General features: G+C 42.3%; 1 protein-coding gene across 2 annotated transcripts in view; it reads left to right on the top strand.

Moving 5' to 3' along the window:
• The window catches only part of MAPRE2 (microtubule associated protein RP/EB family member 2), a 246,291-nt gene that overhangs the window by 214,276 nt on the left and 14,132 nt on the right, over positions 1-17,883 (top strand). For both annotated transcript variants that reach the window (XM_082258688.1, XM_082258687.1), the window contains exons 5-6: positions 14,074-14,210; positions 15,581-15,739. In XM_082258688.1, the coding sequence (XP_082114814.1) occupies positions 14,074-14,210; positions 15,581-15,739 (296 nt within the window). The remainder of the gene's footprint in view (positions 1-14,073; positions 14,211-15,580; positions 15,740-17,883) is intronic.

The raw sequence follows: 17,883 nt of genomic DNA on the forward strand, positions 1-17,883 counted from the left end.
CCTAATTACATGCGATCTGATGTGCGGATGCGAGTTCAGCCATACACTTACACATCCAAACACGCACATGAGGCTTTTTTTGAGCCGCAGTAGAATCGGTGCGCACAGTGGTTCACACTTGTGCGATCGGATTCTGTGCGTACTTGCAGATCGCACTGCGATATGCGATCGCGACTGGGGGTGTCGTTAACTTTTAATTGACACCCCCTGCGTATCGCATATGGCAGTGTGCGGATGCGATGCGGGAACACGCTGCATATTCGCAGCGTTCCCGCATCGCACAAGTGCGAACCGGCACTTAGGCCGCAGCCGTTTTATTATTGGTTTATTTACAAACATCAATAACGAAATTCCAAGTGCATTACACCAAACTTAAACAACCCAGCCACTACGGCTCAGGTTGAGATTACATAACATTACCTCATATATTTTTATCTAACATAACTTTAACTGCTTCCGGTCCGCGCTATAGCCTATGTACGGCTGCAGCGCGGACTCACATTTTTGGGAGGCCGTCTTTATACGGCCTCCCAGAGACAGGCTCCCCGCGCGCTCCCGCGAGCGCGCATCAGGGAAAATCTGTGTCGGCCGTGTCCAATGGACACAGCTGATCACAGATTGTGGGGAATGGCCAATCACAGCGGCCATTCACCACGTGATCGGACCGTCCAATGAGAGATGATCTCATATGTAAACATATGAGATCATCTCTCATCGCCAGCGCTCCTTCCTCACACGGAGACTGCAGTGTGAGGAAGGAGAAGAGCCGATCAGCCGCCGGGGACACAGAAGAATGTAATCAGGGCACTGATCACCAGTGCCCTGATTACAAAAGGTAAAAAACATACACAAATTGCCCCCCATCAGTGCCCACAATCAGTGCCCATAGTGCTGCCAGTCAGTGAACATCAGTGCCTGCTCATCTAGGCACTGATGAGCACTGACTAGCAGCACTATGGGCACTGAGTGTGGTGCTGCCCATCAGTGCTCATCAGTGCCACCCGTCAGTGTCCATCAGTGCCATCCACCAGTGCCCATCAGTGCCGCCTATCAGTGCCCATTAGTGCCGCCCAGCAGTGCCACCTCTCAGTGCCCAGCAGTGCTGCCTCTCAGTGCCCAGCAGTGCCGCCTATTAGTGCTCATCTGTGCCGCCTATCAGTGCTCATCAGTGCCACCTTAGTACCTCCTCATCAGTGCCCATAAGTGCCACCTCATCAGTGCCCATAAGTGCCACCTCATCAGTGCCTATCAGTGCAGCCTATCAGTGGCCATCAGTTTCCGCCTCATCAGCGCACATCAGTGAAGGAGAAAAATTTATTTTCAAAATTTACTCGCAGAAAATAAGAAAAACTTTTTTTTTTTCAAAATTTTCTGTCTTTTTTTCTTTTTTTTTGGTAAAAAATAAAAAACCCAGAGATGATTAAATACCACCAAAAGAAAGCTCTATTTGAGTGAAATTTTCATATGGGTACAGTGTAGCATGACCGCACAATTGTCAGTCAAAGTGTGAGAGCGCTGAAAGCTAAAAATTGGTCTGGATGGGAAGGGGGTTTAAGTGCACAGTAGGCAAGTGGTTAAATCACTTCAAAACCATTAGTCCACCAATGCATTAAACACAGGTGACACAAACCAATTAATAATAACTGGCCGCGACAAACAAAGGGGAGGGAGGGAAACACCACAGCTCCGTTGCTGAGGCGGCTGAGACAGAGCCACTGGGAGACTCCTTAAATAGCCCAGATGAGAGGACCAGATAGAACTGGCTAAGCATTCGGCGGGAGATTTGAGCAGGTAGAGGGGGTAGCCGCTGAAATCTCCCCAGATACAGGTTGAATTTAGGTGGGAAGAGGGGTACAGGGATTAATCTCCCCAGATAAAGGGATAACTTTGGGCGGGAAAGAGACCCCAATTGACCTCCAGAGGAAAAATTCAAACAGCCTTTTCCACAGAGGCCTAGGAGTCGCAGAACCCACTCACAACCAGGTCAAACAGAGGTCACTCTATTAACTAACCCTGCCGCAATACCATAAAGAAAAGGGGGGCAGAATTACAGGCCCCCTTTTCTCCATATTGTAGCTACACTGTATTGTAAATAATAGTATGAAGTACGGATTGCTGATAAGAGGGACTTGAGATGTGGGAACACCTTTGCATCATTCTGTAGAGGGGCCTGGAGCATAAAGCTTGGGTACACAATGGCTGAAAATTAGCCGGTTCAGCAGGAACTGGCTGACTTTTGGCCAATGTGTTCAGCTGTCTGTCCTACAGAAGCCGGCTTTTGTGGAAGGGACATGCTGGAAACCCAGATGATCCCTGTATTCTGGAGGTTGGGGGGGGGGGGGGTTGGGAGCTGAGTGGTTGAAATTATCTATTTAATAGTGTTTTCAAATTTATCTGAATAAATTTGAAATTGGAAAGTCATACAGTCCATACCGTTTGTCTCTGCTTGGCAATCCATATTGTCATGTGTAAGATACTGTAAGTCTCAATTTTGTCTATATGCTATATTTCTGTAGTAATTCTTATTGTATTTCTGTAGTAGACCATGACTTATATTGTTTCTTTATACTGATAAGTTATGCATATGTTTTACCCATTATCCCTTTGTTAAATGTGCAGTTGCGAAAAAGGTTGTGAACCATTTGAAATGACCAGAATTTCTGTGTGTCTGGCTCCTCAGAAGCTTTCTGGCCTTTGTGTAATTCACAATAATAAAAAACACTATCTTCAGAAGCTAATAACCATCAAAAAATGAATTGTACTTTTATGTATAAATTGCACACATTGTTTCAGCCTGGAAAAAGTATTAAAAGTGGAACTAAAGTAATTTTTAAATATTTGCTAGCAGATGGGAATTTATGATAGAGGATCTATATGTATTTTCTGCCACACAATCTGTTCCCCTGCCTGCTGTTTACTCATTGTACAATAACATCATCAGATGCTGGGACTTTAGATTTTAACATGGTAACAAAAAGCACTAATCTATAATTCCTCCTCCACCATGATTCACAGTCGGGATAGGATTTTGGTGCATATCCAGGCTTTTATTTTTTGGAGACAAGTGATTTCTTCCACGGCATCCTCCAATGAACATCATTCCAGTTAGGTGTTTTTACACTGGACACAAAAATCGAGAATATTGCATGAGTTCTGGGCATTTCTGTAAGTTCATTCTTGTTACCCTGGGATAGATGTTCACCCCCTATATTTTGCAGTATAGCTGTGGTATTTGGACCCCAGGAGGTAGTAGCATTAGTACTGTATTTCCTCTAGTTGTAGACAATTTGCCTTAAACCAGCCATAGACGGGGCGATTTTCTTTGCTGCAACCCATGAAAATTGCTAGATTGCTCCATTAACACTAGCTGTGTTTCCTCCCGCTGAGCCATTGTGTTCTCCCGGCAGGGGAGGGGGCAGGGGAAGCCATTTCTGCTGGGAGAACACAGTGATTCGGGATTGGCCAAACACCCCCCTGTTCAGTTCACACCAGAACATCTCGAAGAGGGAAAATGTTTTAGCAAACTCCATTAAAAGTCTATGGGACATGAACATGAAAAATCAAAAGTCCTAACTTTAAAGGCTTATATGCAAGTTATTGCCATAAAAAGTGTATGGGGACCTGGGTACTGCCGTGGGGGACATGAATCAATGCAACAAAATGTTTTTAAAATAATAATTTTTAAGGGAGCAGTGATTTTAATGATGCTTAAAAGTAAACAAAAAAATGAAACATTCCTTTAAATATCATGCCTGAGGGATCCCCTTAATGTGCCTGTAAAGTGGCGCATCTGTGTGATGTATGGAGCCTGCTCATTTAAACCTGCTCGTGGCTGTAATATATTGTCAGCTCCTGGCAATACAGATAAAAAAAAAACGCAACCCCCCCCCACCCGAATCCATACCAGGCCATTGTCCAAGCATGTAGCCTGGCAGGTCAGAAAGGGTGGGGTGGGGCTAGTGAGTGCCCCCTCCTGAACTATACCAGGCCACATGCCCTCAACATGGGTGTGGTGGGTGCTTTGGGGCGGGGGGACTCTCCCCCCTCATCCCAAAACACCTTGTCCCCATGTTAATGGGGACAAGAGCCTCATCCCAAAAACCCTGGGCTGTGATAGTGGGGGTCTGCGGGTGGGGGGCTTATCCGAATCTGGAAGCCCCATTTTAACAAGGGGGCCCCTAGACCCCCTCCCCACCCCATGTGAATGGGTATTGGGTGCTGTAACCGGGCATCCTACCCGTACCCATTCACCAAAAAAGTGAAAACCACAAGAAACTGTTTTTGACAAGTCCTTTATTAAAAAGAAAAAACATAGTGTCCCTCAATGTAAATCCATCATCAATCACAAAGCCCGCCGACCCAAAAAATGGAAAAATTGAAAAAAACACTTAGCGTCCTAAGAGGCTACCCTCCGTATTCCCGATCTTTAGCATTGACAGTTATTTTATAGGCAAGGGGTGGGACCACCTTACTACGTCACCCAGTGGCACCACCCTTTCTGACTGGATACTATTTTATTTTATTTTTTCTTGTTAATAAAGGACTTGTCAAAAACTGTTATGACTTTTACTTTTTTACACTTTTGTGTGAATGGGGACGAGTACGATGTACCCGATATCCATTTACATAAGGGGGCGGGATCTGGGAGCCTCCAGATTCTGATAAGCCCCCTACCCACAGACCCCCACAGCCCAGGGTTGCGGGGAAAAGGCAGCCCTTGTCCCCTTCAGCATGGGGACAAGGTGCTTTTGGGGGCATCCCAAAGCACCCTCACCATATTGAGGTCGAGCAGCCTGGTATGGTTCAGGAGGGAGGGGGCGGTCGCTTGTCCCCCCCCCCCTTTCCTGCATGCTAGAATAAGGTCTGATATGGATCTTGGGGGCGTGGAGTTCTCCTTAAAATCTATGCCAGACCCAAAGGGCCTGGTATAGATTTTTTTTTTTGGGGGGGGCACGCTTTTTTTTTTTTTAATTCTGTCATAGAGTTACCCTTAACCACTTTCACCCCCTTCCTGCCCAGACCATTTTTCAGCTCATTGGCATCTATGGGAAATCTTGGTCACCTTGAAAGGGCACTGCTCCTGAACCATAAGTGACAAAGACACCAAACTTGGAGAGCACCAAGAGGGGACCCAGGACTACAACACATTCATTCATTTTAAAAGTGGAGTATGCCTGTACACTACACTGAAAGCACTAAACTGGCTAAATACACTATACACTAACTACCTGCCTAATCTCCATTGTCACACACTATACACGGCTGCCATGTAAGCAGCAGCCTTATGGCCAATCATGACTCTGACGGTAAATTGTGCTGTGATTGGCCAAAGCATACAGGTCAGGTGCATACTTTGCCCAATCATTAACAATCAATGCATTAAGGGGCGCTCCCTGGAGGATGAACTTCCCACCGAGCTCCCCATTTGTTTGTGTGTTCAGCGAACACACGAACAGCTGATGTTCAAATCGAACTTACGTTCGACTCGACTACAAAGCCCAACCCTAACAGTGATTATTTATATAATCGCATTTAAAATCCGACAGGCTGGTTGTACCCAAGTTGATGAATCAATGGATCGAATTTCAGCCAGTTCCTGCCAAACCAGCTGAGATTCGAACTGTCTGTGGCTGGCTTTACTGTGCACTAGATTGCAGCTTTTTGCATCTCTTCTAAGGTCCTCTGAAATTCCTGGCTAAAGTGATATGGTTCAAGAGTCTAAATACCCTCTTCAAGATGTCATAATTTCTAATGATTCACATACCTGTTCAATCAACTTTACAATGTGTGTCAGGACAGAACCCTGCCAGAGACACAGACAGAAATTAAAATCTACAAAAAAAAAAAAGGGGAACACCAGCCTAGTGCCTTATCCCACAGTATTTATTTAGGATCAACAAGAATAATACTCTCAAGCATGTGAACTAATAGCTCGATGAGCGATTTTAATTCACATGATTGTGAGTATTATGCTTGTTGATTGTTATTCTTGTTAATCTTAAATAAATGCTGTGGGGAAAATGCACTAGGCTAGTGGCGCCCTCTTTTGTTTGCTTTTTGTAGTGGCTTCAGGACATCCTCAGTCCTAGAGGGCAGCAAGGCTTGAAGCATTCCCCAGCGATGTGTTGTCATCTTTTACACCTGTACCAGGCTATCACACTTATGCGCAGGAGACATTCTGTCTTTAGAAATAAATATCTGACTGGGGTTCTACTAAAGAAAACTATTTTATTGGTACATGTATGCACATTAAAAGAGATAAACAACTGTTGTTTATCTCTTTTAATGTGCATACATGTACCAATAAAATTATTGCATTTTAAATAGCTGTTCCTATATTATTTATCTATCTATGCCAATTGACCTTTGCCTTCAAAGTCCCACAGTGGATGTATCCTTTTCACATACACGGGTCCCTGTGGGGCCGACTCGGGGTCTGATGTATTGGAATACCAACACCTTTTTCTTTGTTTCCATATTATTAGGGATGTGGTGTGAGTTATCTTGGCTTATTGACATTTAGGCTGCATTCACATGTCAGCGTTTGGATCGCGGGCAGAACCGCCGCGGTTCCGCCCGCGATCCGGAGATTATTGCAAATCGCAGGACGCCTAGCGTTGCCCGTTGATTTGCAATAGCCCCCCAAACGCCGAGCGATGTTGCCGTGATTTCCGCCTGCCGAATCGCGGCAACATCGCGCAAACAAAATCGCGGGACGCAATACGCTCCAAAGAAGCTCTTGTACTTCTTTGGAGCGTATTGCGTCCCGCGATTTTGTTTGCGCGATGTTGCCGCGATTCGGCAGGCGGAAATCGCGGCAACATCGCTCGGCGTTTGGGGGGCTATTGCAAATCAACGGGCAACGCTAGGCGTCCCGCGATTTGCAATAAATCTCCGGATCGCGGGCGGAACCGCGGCGGTTCTGCCCGCGATCCATACGCTCACATGTGAACGGAGCCTTAGAGTCTGGCACCCAAAATGTTTTCACTAAAGAAAACTATTTTTATTTAAGGCTGTGTTGCCCCTAGAGGTGTCCCCACTTCCTGCTGGGTAAAATGCTATAGTAGGACAGGAAGTGAGGGTTATTTCCTTTAGCCCTGGATAGCAGTATTTGCATGTATCAAAATCTATGAAAATTGTTTTTGATGGACCTGCACTTCAATTTTTACTTAATCAGTAGATATATAATTGTAAAGATCAGTGCAAGTATGTGGTGTTTTTTATATATTAATTTATTAGCTAGACTTGGAGAAATATCAGAACACATTTAGGAGCCATTCATTCCAAAATATAGATAATTACAGCTTGTTCACAGACTTTTTCTTGTAACTTTATGTAAATAGTATTGTAAGGTTTTTTAGGGTTAAATATTTGCGTTTGGCCTCTTACAGTACATTTATTGCCTGCCTGATCCTTTAGGTTGATGATATACACTTATGACTTTACAGTAAATGTCACATGAAGAGGATGAATATAGAACAAAATCATGTATTGCTGTGCATTTAGAAAATAATATTTTCTGAAGATGGTAGTGTTCTCTCTTCCCAAAGGTACAGTGTGGGAGCCGGATGACTCATGTAGTGTCTGGAAAATGCCACTAGATTAAGGCACTGCTAAAAATAAGCACCTACGACTTGAAAGGGAAAAATAAGATTGGCAGAAAGCCCTGCCTGTTTGGGTTTCTCTTACCCTTCTGTGAGAATGTACAATCTGAATATGTGGAATGTGTATTCACTACATATGTACCTCTTAACCCTTTATTAAAGAGATCTCTGTCATTATGCTAGTCCTCAGATATAATGATCATATTTAATAATACAAAGAGCAGACTTCAGTAACCCCAGCAATCAGCAAACAGTTTGCTTTCACTGTTTTAGTGAAAGATAAAGTCTGGTTGCTATGAGTTAGTGCATTAATTGGGCTTTGCATTCCCTTATTTATTAAGTCCAATACTTTCAAATCGCTGTTATTCGGTCAGCACAGCTGAAAGGACATTCCAATGAAAAAATGATTAAGAAATTCTAGGAGATATAAATGTTGATTACCGTATTCATAAATCCATGTATATATTATGTCAAATATGATGATGATATGCCAGGCCTGGGTGGCTGAGTGACCAGAAGTATGATAAGTCCATAAGGGTGCATCTTTTTTAATATTTAATAGGTTGGGAGAAAATAAGAAATGGGTGGTAGGACGGAGGGACAGTGAGCCAAGGGAAAAAGCAATAGGGTTGAAGGGGGGGGGGTTCTCCCTCCCACATGCCATCCTGCATTGTTCATAGGTAAAATGGGATCTGTAATGTCAGTGAAAATGATGAAAGCCAAAAGCCAGGAACCAATAAGCAGTCAACGTGTTAGACAAGATAACAAAATCCTTTTCCAATCCATGCTGTTTCTGTCAGTTGCTCCATATACATTATATTATGAATTAAATCAGTTATGTAATTCTACCATTAGACTGGCCATGCACTTTTTTTAGTTTTTTTTTGCCAGCAGGCTGAAGGCTCCCACATAGATTCAGGCCAGGCTTCTTTGGCCCTGTGAGATAGCACCAAGTATTATAGTAACCTAATCTCTCTACCGCTTCTACCCCTTCTAGGCAACCCATTGTTCCCCTCAGGATTGAACTCCCCTGGTGCTTTTGTTGATGGCACTTTGACAAAATTCATTGCACTCTCTCGTTTCTCAATGGGCATGCAATTTACACTTGGGTGGAAATTCGTGAAAAATTCCATGCTCCATTCCCTATACTCTTGTTTTCTCCACTCCATCACACACACATTCTCTAGTAAGGATCTCGCAGGCCAGCTCTCACGTTTTGAACACATCTGCTACCATACACCTCCATACCATACACGCAAGGTTTTGGACCGAGGTTCTCAAACTCCTACAAACCCTACCCAAGAGGACCGGGTATGTTTTTCTGCACCCTAAACCCCAAGAACTCACTAAGTCCCAATTTAGGCTGGCGACTTAGATCCTGTTGGCGGCAAAGCAAACTATTGCAAAGACCTGGAAGAAGCAGTTTGCATATTTTGCATAGGTTCGTCAATAGATTGAGCCTTTATTTATCAATGAGAGTCTCACTACTATCTTATGGGACACACAAAATAAATTCCTTAAGATATGGACCCCGTGAATAGAATATGCTCATTCTTCAATAACTTTAGCAAGTTATACCTCTTTACAGGAGTTAAGCTTTTGGGCCCTGGTCTTGGGTGTCCTAGACATCCCCCCTTCTCCCATCCTCCCCTTTCCTACCTCCTTCTTTTCTACCCCACTCTAATCTTTCTTTTCACTTCCTTGTCGCAGAGATGTCTTCATCTCTTTTCTTGTCCCTGTTTCCATACAAACCATGTTATCCACCCAGATCTAGGATTCTTCTGAAAAATAATTTGCTGCTGCACAACCCAGTTATTCACCAAAATTTTACTTTGTCATTTCTCGCTATAACTTGTACTTTGTAATATTACATTTTTTTTTATTTAAAATTAAAAAAAATATATAGGATTACTCCATCCACACAAATGAGATGTCAGAATACACAGATCAGCAGCTGCGAAAATTTTCTGACATGTCCCTTTGACAGAAGTCAGTCAAACAACTGACTTATGCTGAGCAGGGACAGTCACAGACTCTGCTGAACCGACTTAATTCCAATCTGTATATAGCCAGCATTAGTATTGAATTCAAGTGTTTATAGTAAAATAGTTGCATTTCAGCCAACCAGATACCATAATCATAAAATAAAATTATTTTATTTTGCAAAACAATTTGTTCATCAATTAATTTGTTTGTACATTAGGATGTTAACAACCAAAGTATTGTAGTGCACTGCATTCAAATAAAAACATTTTAATATAAATTTTTAAGAGCAATATACTATTTCACAAAAACAACCAATTAGAAAATGATTTAATTAAATTCACTACTGTGAACTAAAATCTGAATAAATCTTACTGTATAAGTTCTCCGGCTGCAGTTCTATACTTAGCTCTTTTTTATACTCTGGACCCAGGGGATTTCCACAAAGATGTTTTTTTAAGGTCAAGCTTTCCCTTGAGTTTCAGAAAGCTTTGAGCAAAGCTACAAAACATATTTCCGTTTTAATCTTTTCAATGTAATGTTACCTGACATCAAAATAGTAGTGAGTAAATAGCCAGATACACTAGGACACATTGCTTAGCACAGTGGGTAGTAATAAGAATGCATGCTCCAGAATGAGTTTTCTATGTTCAGACTGTATGCTTAAATTGAGTCTTCATTTAATAAGGCAAGGAGCGACCTACATGAACCCAAGTAACCCTACCTCCCAAAAAAAGTGAAAAACAAGAAAACATAACAAAAAAAAAAAGAAAATGAAAAGAAAAAAAAAAGAAAACATAAAAAAAAGAAAATGATTCTTATCAGATACCAGTTAAGGGAAATGCTAAAAATGACCATAGAAATCAGGTGGATACCTGTTGTTTATAATGTTGTTATATGATGGAATTCTACAGACTGCAATTTGTTTCTTTGATAGTTAAGTGATTTGTGTTTTTGAACCTTTTTAACTTCTACTAACCATTGTAGGTGTCTGTAAAACCAAGACAATTTGTGTTAGTGTGAAGGACTAATCATTTTCAGTACTTAATGGTGTTGCTCTTCTCATCTCAGCAAATATCTAAAAATAAAGGTTTGTATATTTTAAGTTTGGCAGTACAGTGAAATAGTATAATCATTACAACACCTGCGTATTCACATAGATTAGTAGGCAGTTAGGTGATAATCATCTAAAATGTGCGGATACTTTTCACCATGCATCAAGTCCATGTACACATAGGTGTCAAAACAGGGCTCATGACACAAGCAGCCTGCTCAGCTTCACCTGACATCTGGTGAAGAAGGTGTATAAAACCACAAAATTGTAAATTGAAACTTGAACTGCACTTTCATCCCACTAGAGAGGGACATAAAGTGTGGGCTAGCACAGGAATTTCAAAATGTGAGCATGTGTGCTTGTGTGTAGGGAAAGAACAGATACACAAGATAGTGACATTGTGTTCTCTTGCCTTTCTCAGCACCTTCTCAGTGTATTAACACGGTAAAACACAACAGAAATATAGATTGTTCTGCATGGCAAATATCAGTTTACTTTTCACCAGGAAAGACCGTTTCTATAAGAAAAACAGTAGCCAATTAAAGCGTAAATCCATAATATATAACTATATATATATTATTTCCAGTACTTTGCAAAAGTTTTAGGCAGTTGTGAAGAAATTCTGTAAAGTAAGAATGCTTTCAAAAAATATATATTTTCATTGTTTATGTTTATTAATTTACAAAATGCAAAGTGAGCAATCAGAAGAAAAATCTAAGCCTCGGTTCACACTAGGGCGACCTGTGAGGCGACCTGGTCGCCTCACAGGTCGCCGCAGGTCGCCTCCCATAGGGAAGCTGCGGACCCGTTCTAATAGGAGCGACACAAGTCGCTCCGACCTAGAAAAAGGGTCCGGAGCTTCTTTGGGGCGACCAGGAGGCGACCGCCATAGACTTCAATGTTATGAAGTCCGTGGCGGCCGCTCCGAGGTCGCGGCGCGCTGCTCGCACCGCGATCTCGGAGGTCGCCCCTGGAAGTAGCGTCACGGTAGTGTGAACCGGCGCTTAATCAAATCAATATTTAGTGTGACCACCCTTTGGCTTCAAAGCAGCATCAGTTCTTCTAGGTACACTTGCACAGTTTTTGAAGGAACTCGGCAGGTAGGTTGGGAAACTTACCACAGATCTTCTGTGTGTAGGCAGGGTTGTGTGATAGGGTGGTTATGACGTCCTTCATGCTTCTCTTCTCAATACGTGCCAAGCAAGGGCAACATAAGAGGCATACCAGGGTGGGTTCTTCTGGGCTACTTTAGGCACTTTGTACAGGGTCATTGCTGTACACATGGGGCACTTTTACTGGAGCTACGCTTACGACCTGGTAGATGACAAACCTGAACAAACTCTTATAAACTCTCTCGATGTGTTAAGCATCACTGCGGTTACTTGTGCATTTAAGAGGGGTACACAGAGCAAATGCCCTCTCCAACCTTTCGAGTGTATCACTGCTACACCGCTCCCAGTAATGGTGTGGGGTCCCGCTGTGCACCTAGTGCAAACTCCATGGGGGAAATTTACTAAAACTGGTGCACACACAGAATCTGGTGCAGCTGTGCATAGTAACCAATCAGCTTCTAGGTTTTATTGTCAAAGCTTAATTGAACAATCTGAAGTTAGACGCTGATTGGCTACTTTGCACAGCTGCACCAGATTCTGTGTGGACCCGTTTTAGTAAATCTCCACCTCATGTGTGCACTTGACTTCACTTAACTCTTAGGGCCCTTTCACACATGGAGTCCTTCAGGCGGACTCTGTTTTTCTCAGCGGGGGATCGATCCGCCGATCCCCCGCTGAGCAGGAGGATGACAGCTGTGTCTCCGCGCTGTGTGTGGAGACAGAGCTGTCAGGTCCCCATGCATCTCTATGGGGGAATCGGATGGAAATGGACCGTCTGTCCATTCTCATCCAATCTGATCCGCTGGACGGATGGAAAATAGGGTTTCCATCCGTCCAGATTTGACGGATCGGATGTCAGCGGAAATGTCTCCGCTGACATCTGATGACCAATAGAGATGCATGGGGTGACCGCTCGGATCCGCCCAAAAAAACTACAAGGCGGATCGTAACGGGTCCGCCAGTGTGAAAGGGGCACTTTTTTTGTAGCTGTGCACAGGCTGAGGACCTCAGCAGTGAGAATCTGCTTCTGTTGCTATGGGAGATGGATCATGGCCGAAGGAGTGCCAACAACATCTCCCTTGCTGCAAACGGCTATTTCACCTGCCAATGCACATGTTTACAACAGGCTACTAGAAAAACCTCCATTACCCTTGGTAACCACTGTATCTTCTCTTGTGCTGCTGTCTGCATACCTCAACGTGTTTAGTGACCCGAGCTTTAGACTATATTTGCCAGTTATATTGCGTCCCTTAAGTAACTTCAGACCAGTCGAAGACAAAATTTTAGAAATTTTACTTGAAGATTAAATTAACATGATGACAATTACAGGTAACTGTTTGGAATATAGTTCAGACATTACCCTAACATCCCTAGTCTCTAGCTCAGGCTTGTGGCTGCATACCACAACAGGAGTCCATCTTTGGCAGATTCCGTACTTGGCAGAGAATCCAGGAATTCTTCAGGCATCTTCAGGTAGAACTGCAGGTTCCATACAGACTGTATGTGACTGGGGAACACCCTTTTGGATGGGCCCTTGTCTTTTTATAGCACACAGGACTGGATGGTCAGACCCAAGAAAACCTGCCAAGAAAAGCCCAGGAGTGTGGTTAACCCCTCACTGGGGCAAAAGTAACCTCTACCTGCCTACATGTGGTTGAAGGCTGCATCAAATCCTTCTGTCTCATGTCATCCCAGGCAGGCTCGATGATGTTGAGATCAAGGTACTGTGGGGGCCAAACCATCACTTTCAGAGCTCCTTGTTCTTTACGCTGAAGATAGTTCTTGACCTTTGCTGTATAATCGGGGTGGTTTTACTGTTGCATCAGAAATTTGGGGCCGATCACACACCTCTCCCTGATGGTTCTTCAAGATGTTTGGAACAATCTACCTGCTGAGTTTCTTCAAAAACTGTGTACAAGTGTACCTAGAAGAATCAATGCTGTTTTATGGGCAAAGGGTGGTCACAATAAATATGGATTTGATTTGGATTGCTCTTCTGTTCAGTCAACTATTTTTTTTTTTTTTTTACTCATTTTGTTAATTGATAAAAAAAATAAACTATTAACGCTTCTATTTCTGAAAGCTTTATTCATTTACAGCATTTTTTCACACCTGCCAAATACTTTTGCACAGTACTGTGTGTGTGTGTGTGTGTATGTATGTATATGTGTGTGCATATATATATATATATATATATATATATATATATATATATATAAATTAATATTTGGCAGAAATTTTACGTGCTAGCTAGTATGCAAAATTGTATTACTGTCAATTATTTTATGTGATATATTATTATAGTTTTTTTTTCCCCCAGGAGCTGCAAGATCAAGTCCAATTGCAAAACCCGGTTCCACGTCATCTCGTCCATCATCTGCAAAAAAAGCAGCTCCAAGTTCTTCAGGAAAAAGTGACAAAGATTTGGAAACACAAGTTGCACATCTTAATGAACAGGTAATGCAACCTCTATAATCTGAATTGGAAGGTAACCTTATTGGGCCTATGCACATGAAATAGTCCAAGCCACACAGATTGGTCTTGGGAAGTAGTAGCACAGTGTCAAACAAATCTGAAAAAACATAGTGGTGGTCAAATCTAAATTCTATATCTAGAGCCCAAGTCTACTGATCATATATAATACAATAGATGTGTTAGTTCAACATCATTGAATGAAGAGCTGAAAAATACGCTCCCAGATAGCGGTAAACTGGGCGTATAAGTAAAGTAATAAGTGCCACATCCTAATTGAAATCAGAAAAAAATTAAAGAGGAGGAAACATGGACTTTGCAGACACTGCATACTTAAAAATCACATTTTTTTATATATTGCATTAAAATCATCAACAAAAAAAGGGCAAAAAAACATATAACATGAATGTCCCATAAACAGGGTAACATAAAATACAAAGTTGACAATTCGGTAATCACACTGTTGTGACATATTGCTTATTTTTCATTGATTGGCTAAATAATTGAAACAACTGCACAAATCTGGGGCACTCAGAGAAAATCAAATAATAATTGTGTATGCGTTACTCCCTCTAATTTAATACATTTTCTGAAACCACATGGATTTATTGCCCTGTAGATACAACCCGAAGTCAGAAGAAATCTCCCCAAAGTGAGGGGATGGCCCAATTAGGCAGTTGTCACCAGAACAAGTGGATGATTTCCCTACTATTAGTGCTTTGGTGACCACATAAAATTTAGGATTTTTCCCCCACCTTCAGTTCTGGAGTATGTCCATCTTTCTGGGTCTCCAGACTAGAGATTACCCTCAGCTTCCATTACGGATGTAACAGGCCTCAACTTCTTTCCAAATAATCCTGTGAATACTCTGCTGGTTGATGAGGGACATGCAGAAATGCAGTATCACTTGCCCTCTATTGGATTCTCTGTATAGGAATTTTTAGAGAACACACTTCAGCAGATGACATAGAAAGACTGTTTAAATTAGTGAACAAGCCTCGACCTGATTGGGTAATACTCCTTTGAAATAAAAAGGGGTAAAGATATATTTACTTTGTTAGTAGAAAGACTAAAGATCCCACCTACAGAAATATATGTGCTTCTTTATGAAGTATTATTATCTGTGAGACTAAAAAACTGTTAGATTGTAAGCATTCAATGCCTATTAATACGTCTAGCCATTCAAAAACGCTGAAAGCTCTCAATAAACTAGTCCACATCCAAGTCTGTTTAAATCACGATCTATCCTATTTAAAATAAAGTAATTTGAACATTTTTGTGTATATACGTTTTTGCCCTTTTTTGCCCTGTATGCAAACTGAAATGTGTTTTTTGTTTATCCAATTTAACCTTAGGTGCATTCATTAAAGCTTGCCCTTGAAGGAGTTGAAAAAGAACGAGATTTCTACTTTGGAAAGCTGAGGGAAATCGAACTTCTGTGCCAGGAACATGGACAAGAGGGTGACGATCTTGTCCAGAGGTTAATGGATGTCCTCTACTCTACAGATGATCACGTAGGTGTATGCTCATAAACCCACAATCTCAAAACTATGTCATTTCCTATGAAAAAGCAGGTTTAGTGGCAGCACACATTATCAGGCTTTTTTTTCCCATATAACTTTTAATACAAATGGACTTAGTTACTTTACAGTTATTTCAAACAAAAAGGAATGACCGCACTTCCGATGAATTTTCAAAGAAAGGAGTATCTTTATTCCACATCAATCAAATGGCAGGTACAGGTACACACTGTGAATGCAGGACAATCGGTGGACGCGTTTCACGACTGCATATGTCGCTTATTAATCACTGGTGATGAATAAGCGACATATGCAGTCGTGAAACGCGTCCACCGATTGTCCTGCATTCACAGTGTGTACCTGTACCTGCCATTTGATTGATGTGGAATAAAGATACTCCTTTCTTTGAAAATTCATCGGAAGTGCGGTCATTCCTTTTTGTTTGAAGTTATCCTGGATTGCGGATCCGACCGGCACCTGATCCCAGTCTCACCTGGAGCGGTCTACCCTGCTTGAATTTTGCCTACTTTACAGTTATTCCCTAAAATATGAGTGTGTTGGGATGTTGAAGAACCATTTATATTGATCATTGTTCATACAGAGATATGCAGCGCAAATGATTGAACAGATTTACTTGCACTAGTCAAATATGCAAGGCAGTTAGTGTAATTTATGGCAAAAGTGGGGCTTCATTGACTTTGAATGAACTACCTTCACAGCTTTATGAATGCTACAAAAACAGTATTATACAGTTAAATGCATTTCCCTTAAGTGCCACCCCTTATACTACAGCGTCTCTGGATGCGCATCACACATCCCAGGAGGCTACAGGATCAGTCTCTCTGCAGTCCAGGTTTCACACATGTGCAGTAAGGAGTTGGTTGTAGGTGATCAGAAAATCACAGCGGACACCCAAATCCAAGATGATGGCACAGAAGATTAGAAACCCTGGGAAACAAACCCTGGAAGACCAGGTTGGATTTCAAAGGGTGATAAGTATGTGTTTCTTACAAGTCATAGTAACATAGTTAGACAGTATTGAAAACCCAACCATACAATCCCATATACACAATCCTATACCCGCTGTTGATCCAGAGGAAGGTGAAAATAAACCCTAGCAAAGCATGGTCCAATTTGATACAGCAGGGGAAAAAAATCCTTCCTTATCCCCCAAGAGGCAATCGGTCAGCAGCTATAGAACTTATAGCTACTGACTTTTAATTTTCCCCTAGTCTGGTGAAGTTCAGTAGGCACCGAATGTTCAACTATGGGCCTACTGAACCTCACCAGAGCATTATTTATTTTAACTTTAAAGTGATTTTGTCATTTTGACAAGCTGAAAAACTTCTGACAGGTATAAAGTGCAGACACCTACAGAAACGTTTGGTTCCCTTCCTCTGTGTAAATACTGGGACATTTTGATTGCACATTGCATCGCTGAAGCTTACCAGCTACTTCCGATCTCCCACACATACCTATTGGTCAGTGTGGCAGCATATTACAATGATGGCCCAAGAGGAATATACACAGCAAAGTGTAAGCAATCGAGCTTAAACACTACCGCAAAGTGTCGAGAATTTGGCCTCCTCCAGAGAGAGCACTAATAGGCTCTGCAGAAACTGCTCTTTTCTCTTTCACTCATTGACGGACACAGCGCTCCATAAATCATAAATATTGGGTTATATTGCCTCCTCCAGGAGTAGGACTAGGCAAAACAAGGGCCGTCCTTAGCTGGTATATAACCCTCCCTCTCTGCTTTAGGTAATCAGTTTTTAATCTGTCTAGTCAGGACCTAGGCTCCCGGCTGGGATCTCTGGTCCTAGCATTTTTCTCCTTTCTTACATCTTTTTTGTTTTTTCTCTTGAGAGATCTACAATCAACTGCTAGGCTGGGCGACGAGCCGGAAAATATAGATCCAGTGGTCCCCTTAGCTCAGCCAGCGAGCGCGTGCAGACCACAGCTATGCGCTAGGTTGGCTGCCACAAAGCCTCATGGACAGAGGCCGGCCTGCGAGTTAAACATCTCGAAGGGTCACATACAACCAGGCTTGGGTCTGAGTCACAGACATCAGCTCCCCTACTTCTTTGGCAAGGAGTTATGTCTGGAGCGTTACCCGCACCATGGAAGGGTAACACTGA

Source organism: Pelophylax lessonae (assembly GCF_965119305.1).
Source record: "Pelophylax lessonae genome assembly, chromosome: 5".
Lineage (NCBI taxonomy): Eukaryota > Metazoa > Chordata > Amphibia > Anura > Ranidae > Pelophylax > Pelophylax lessonae.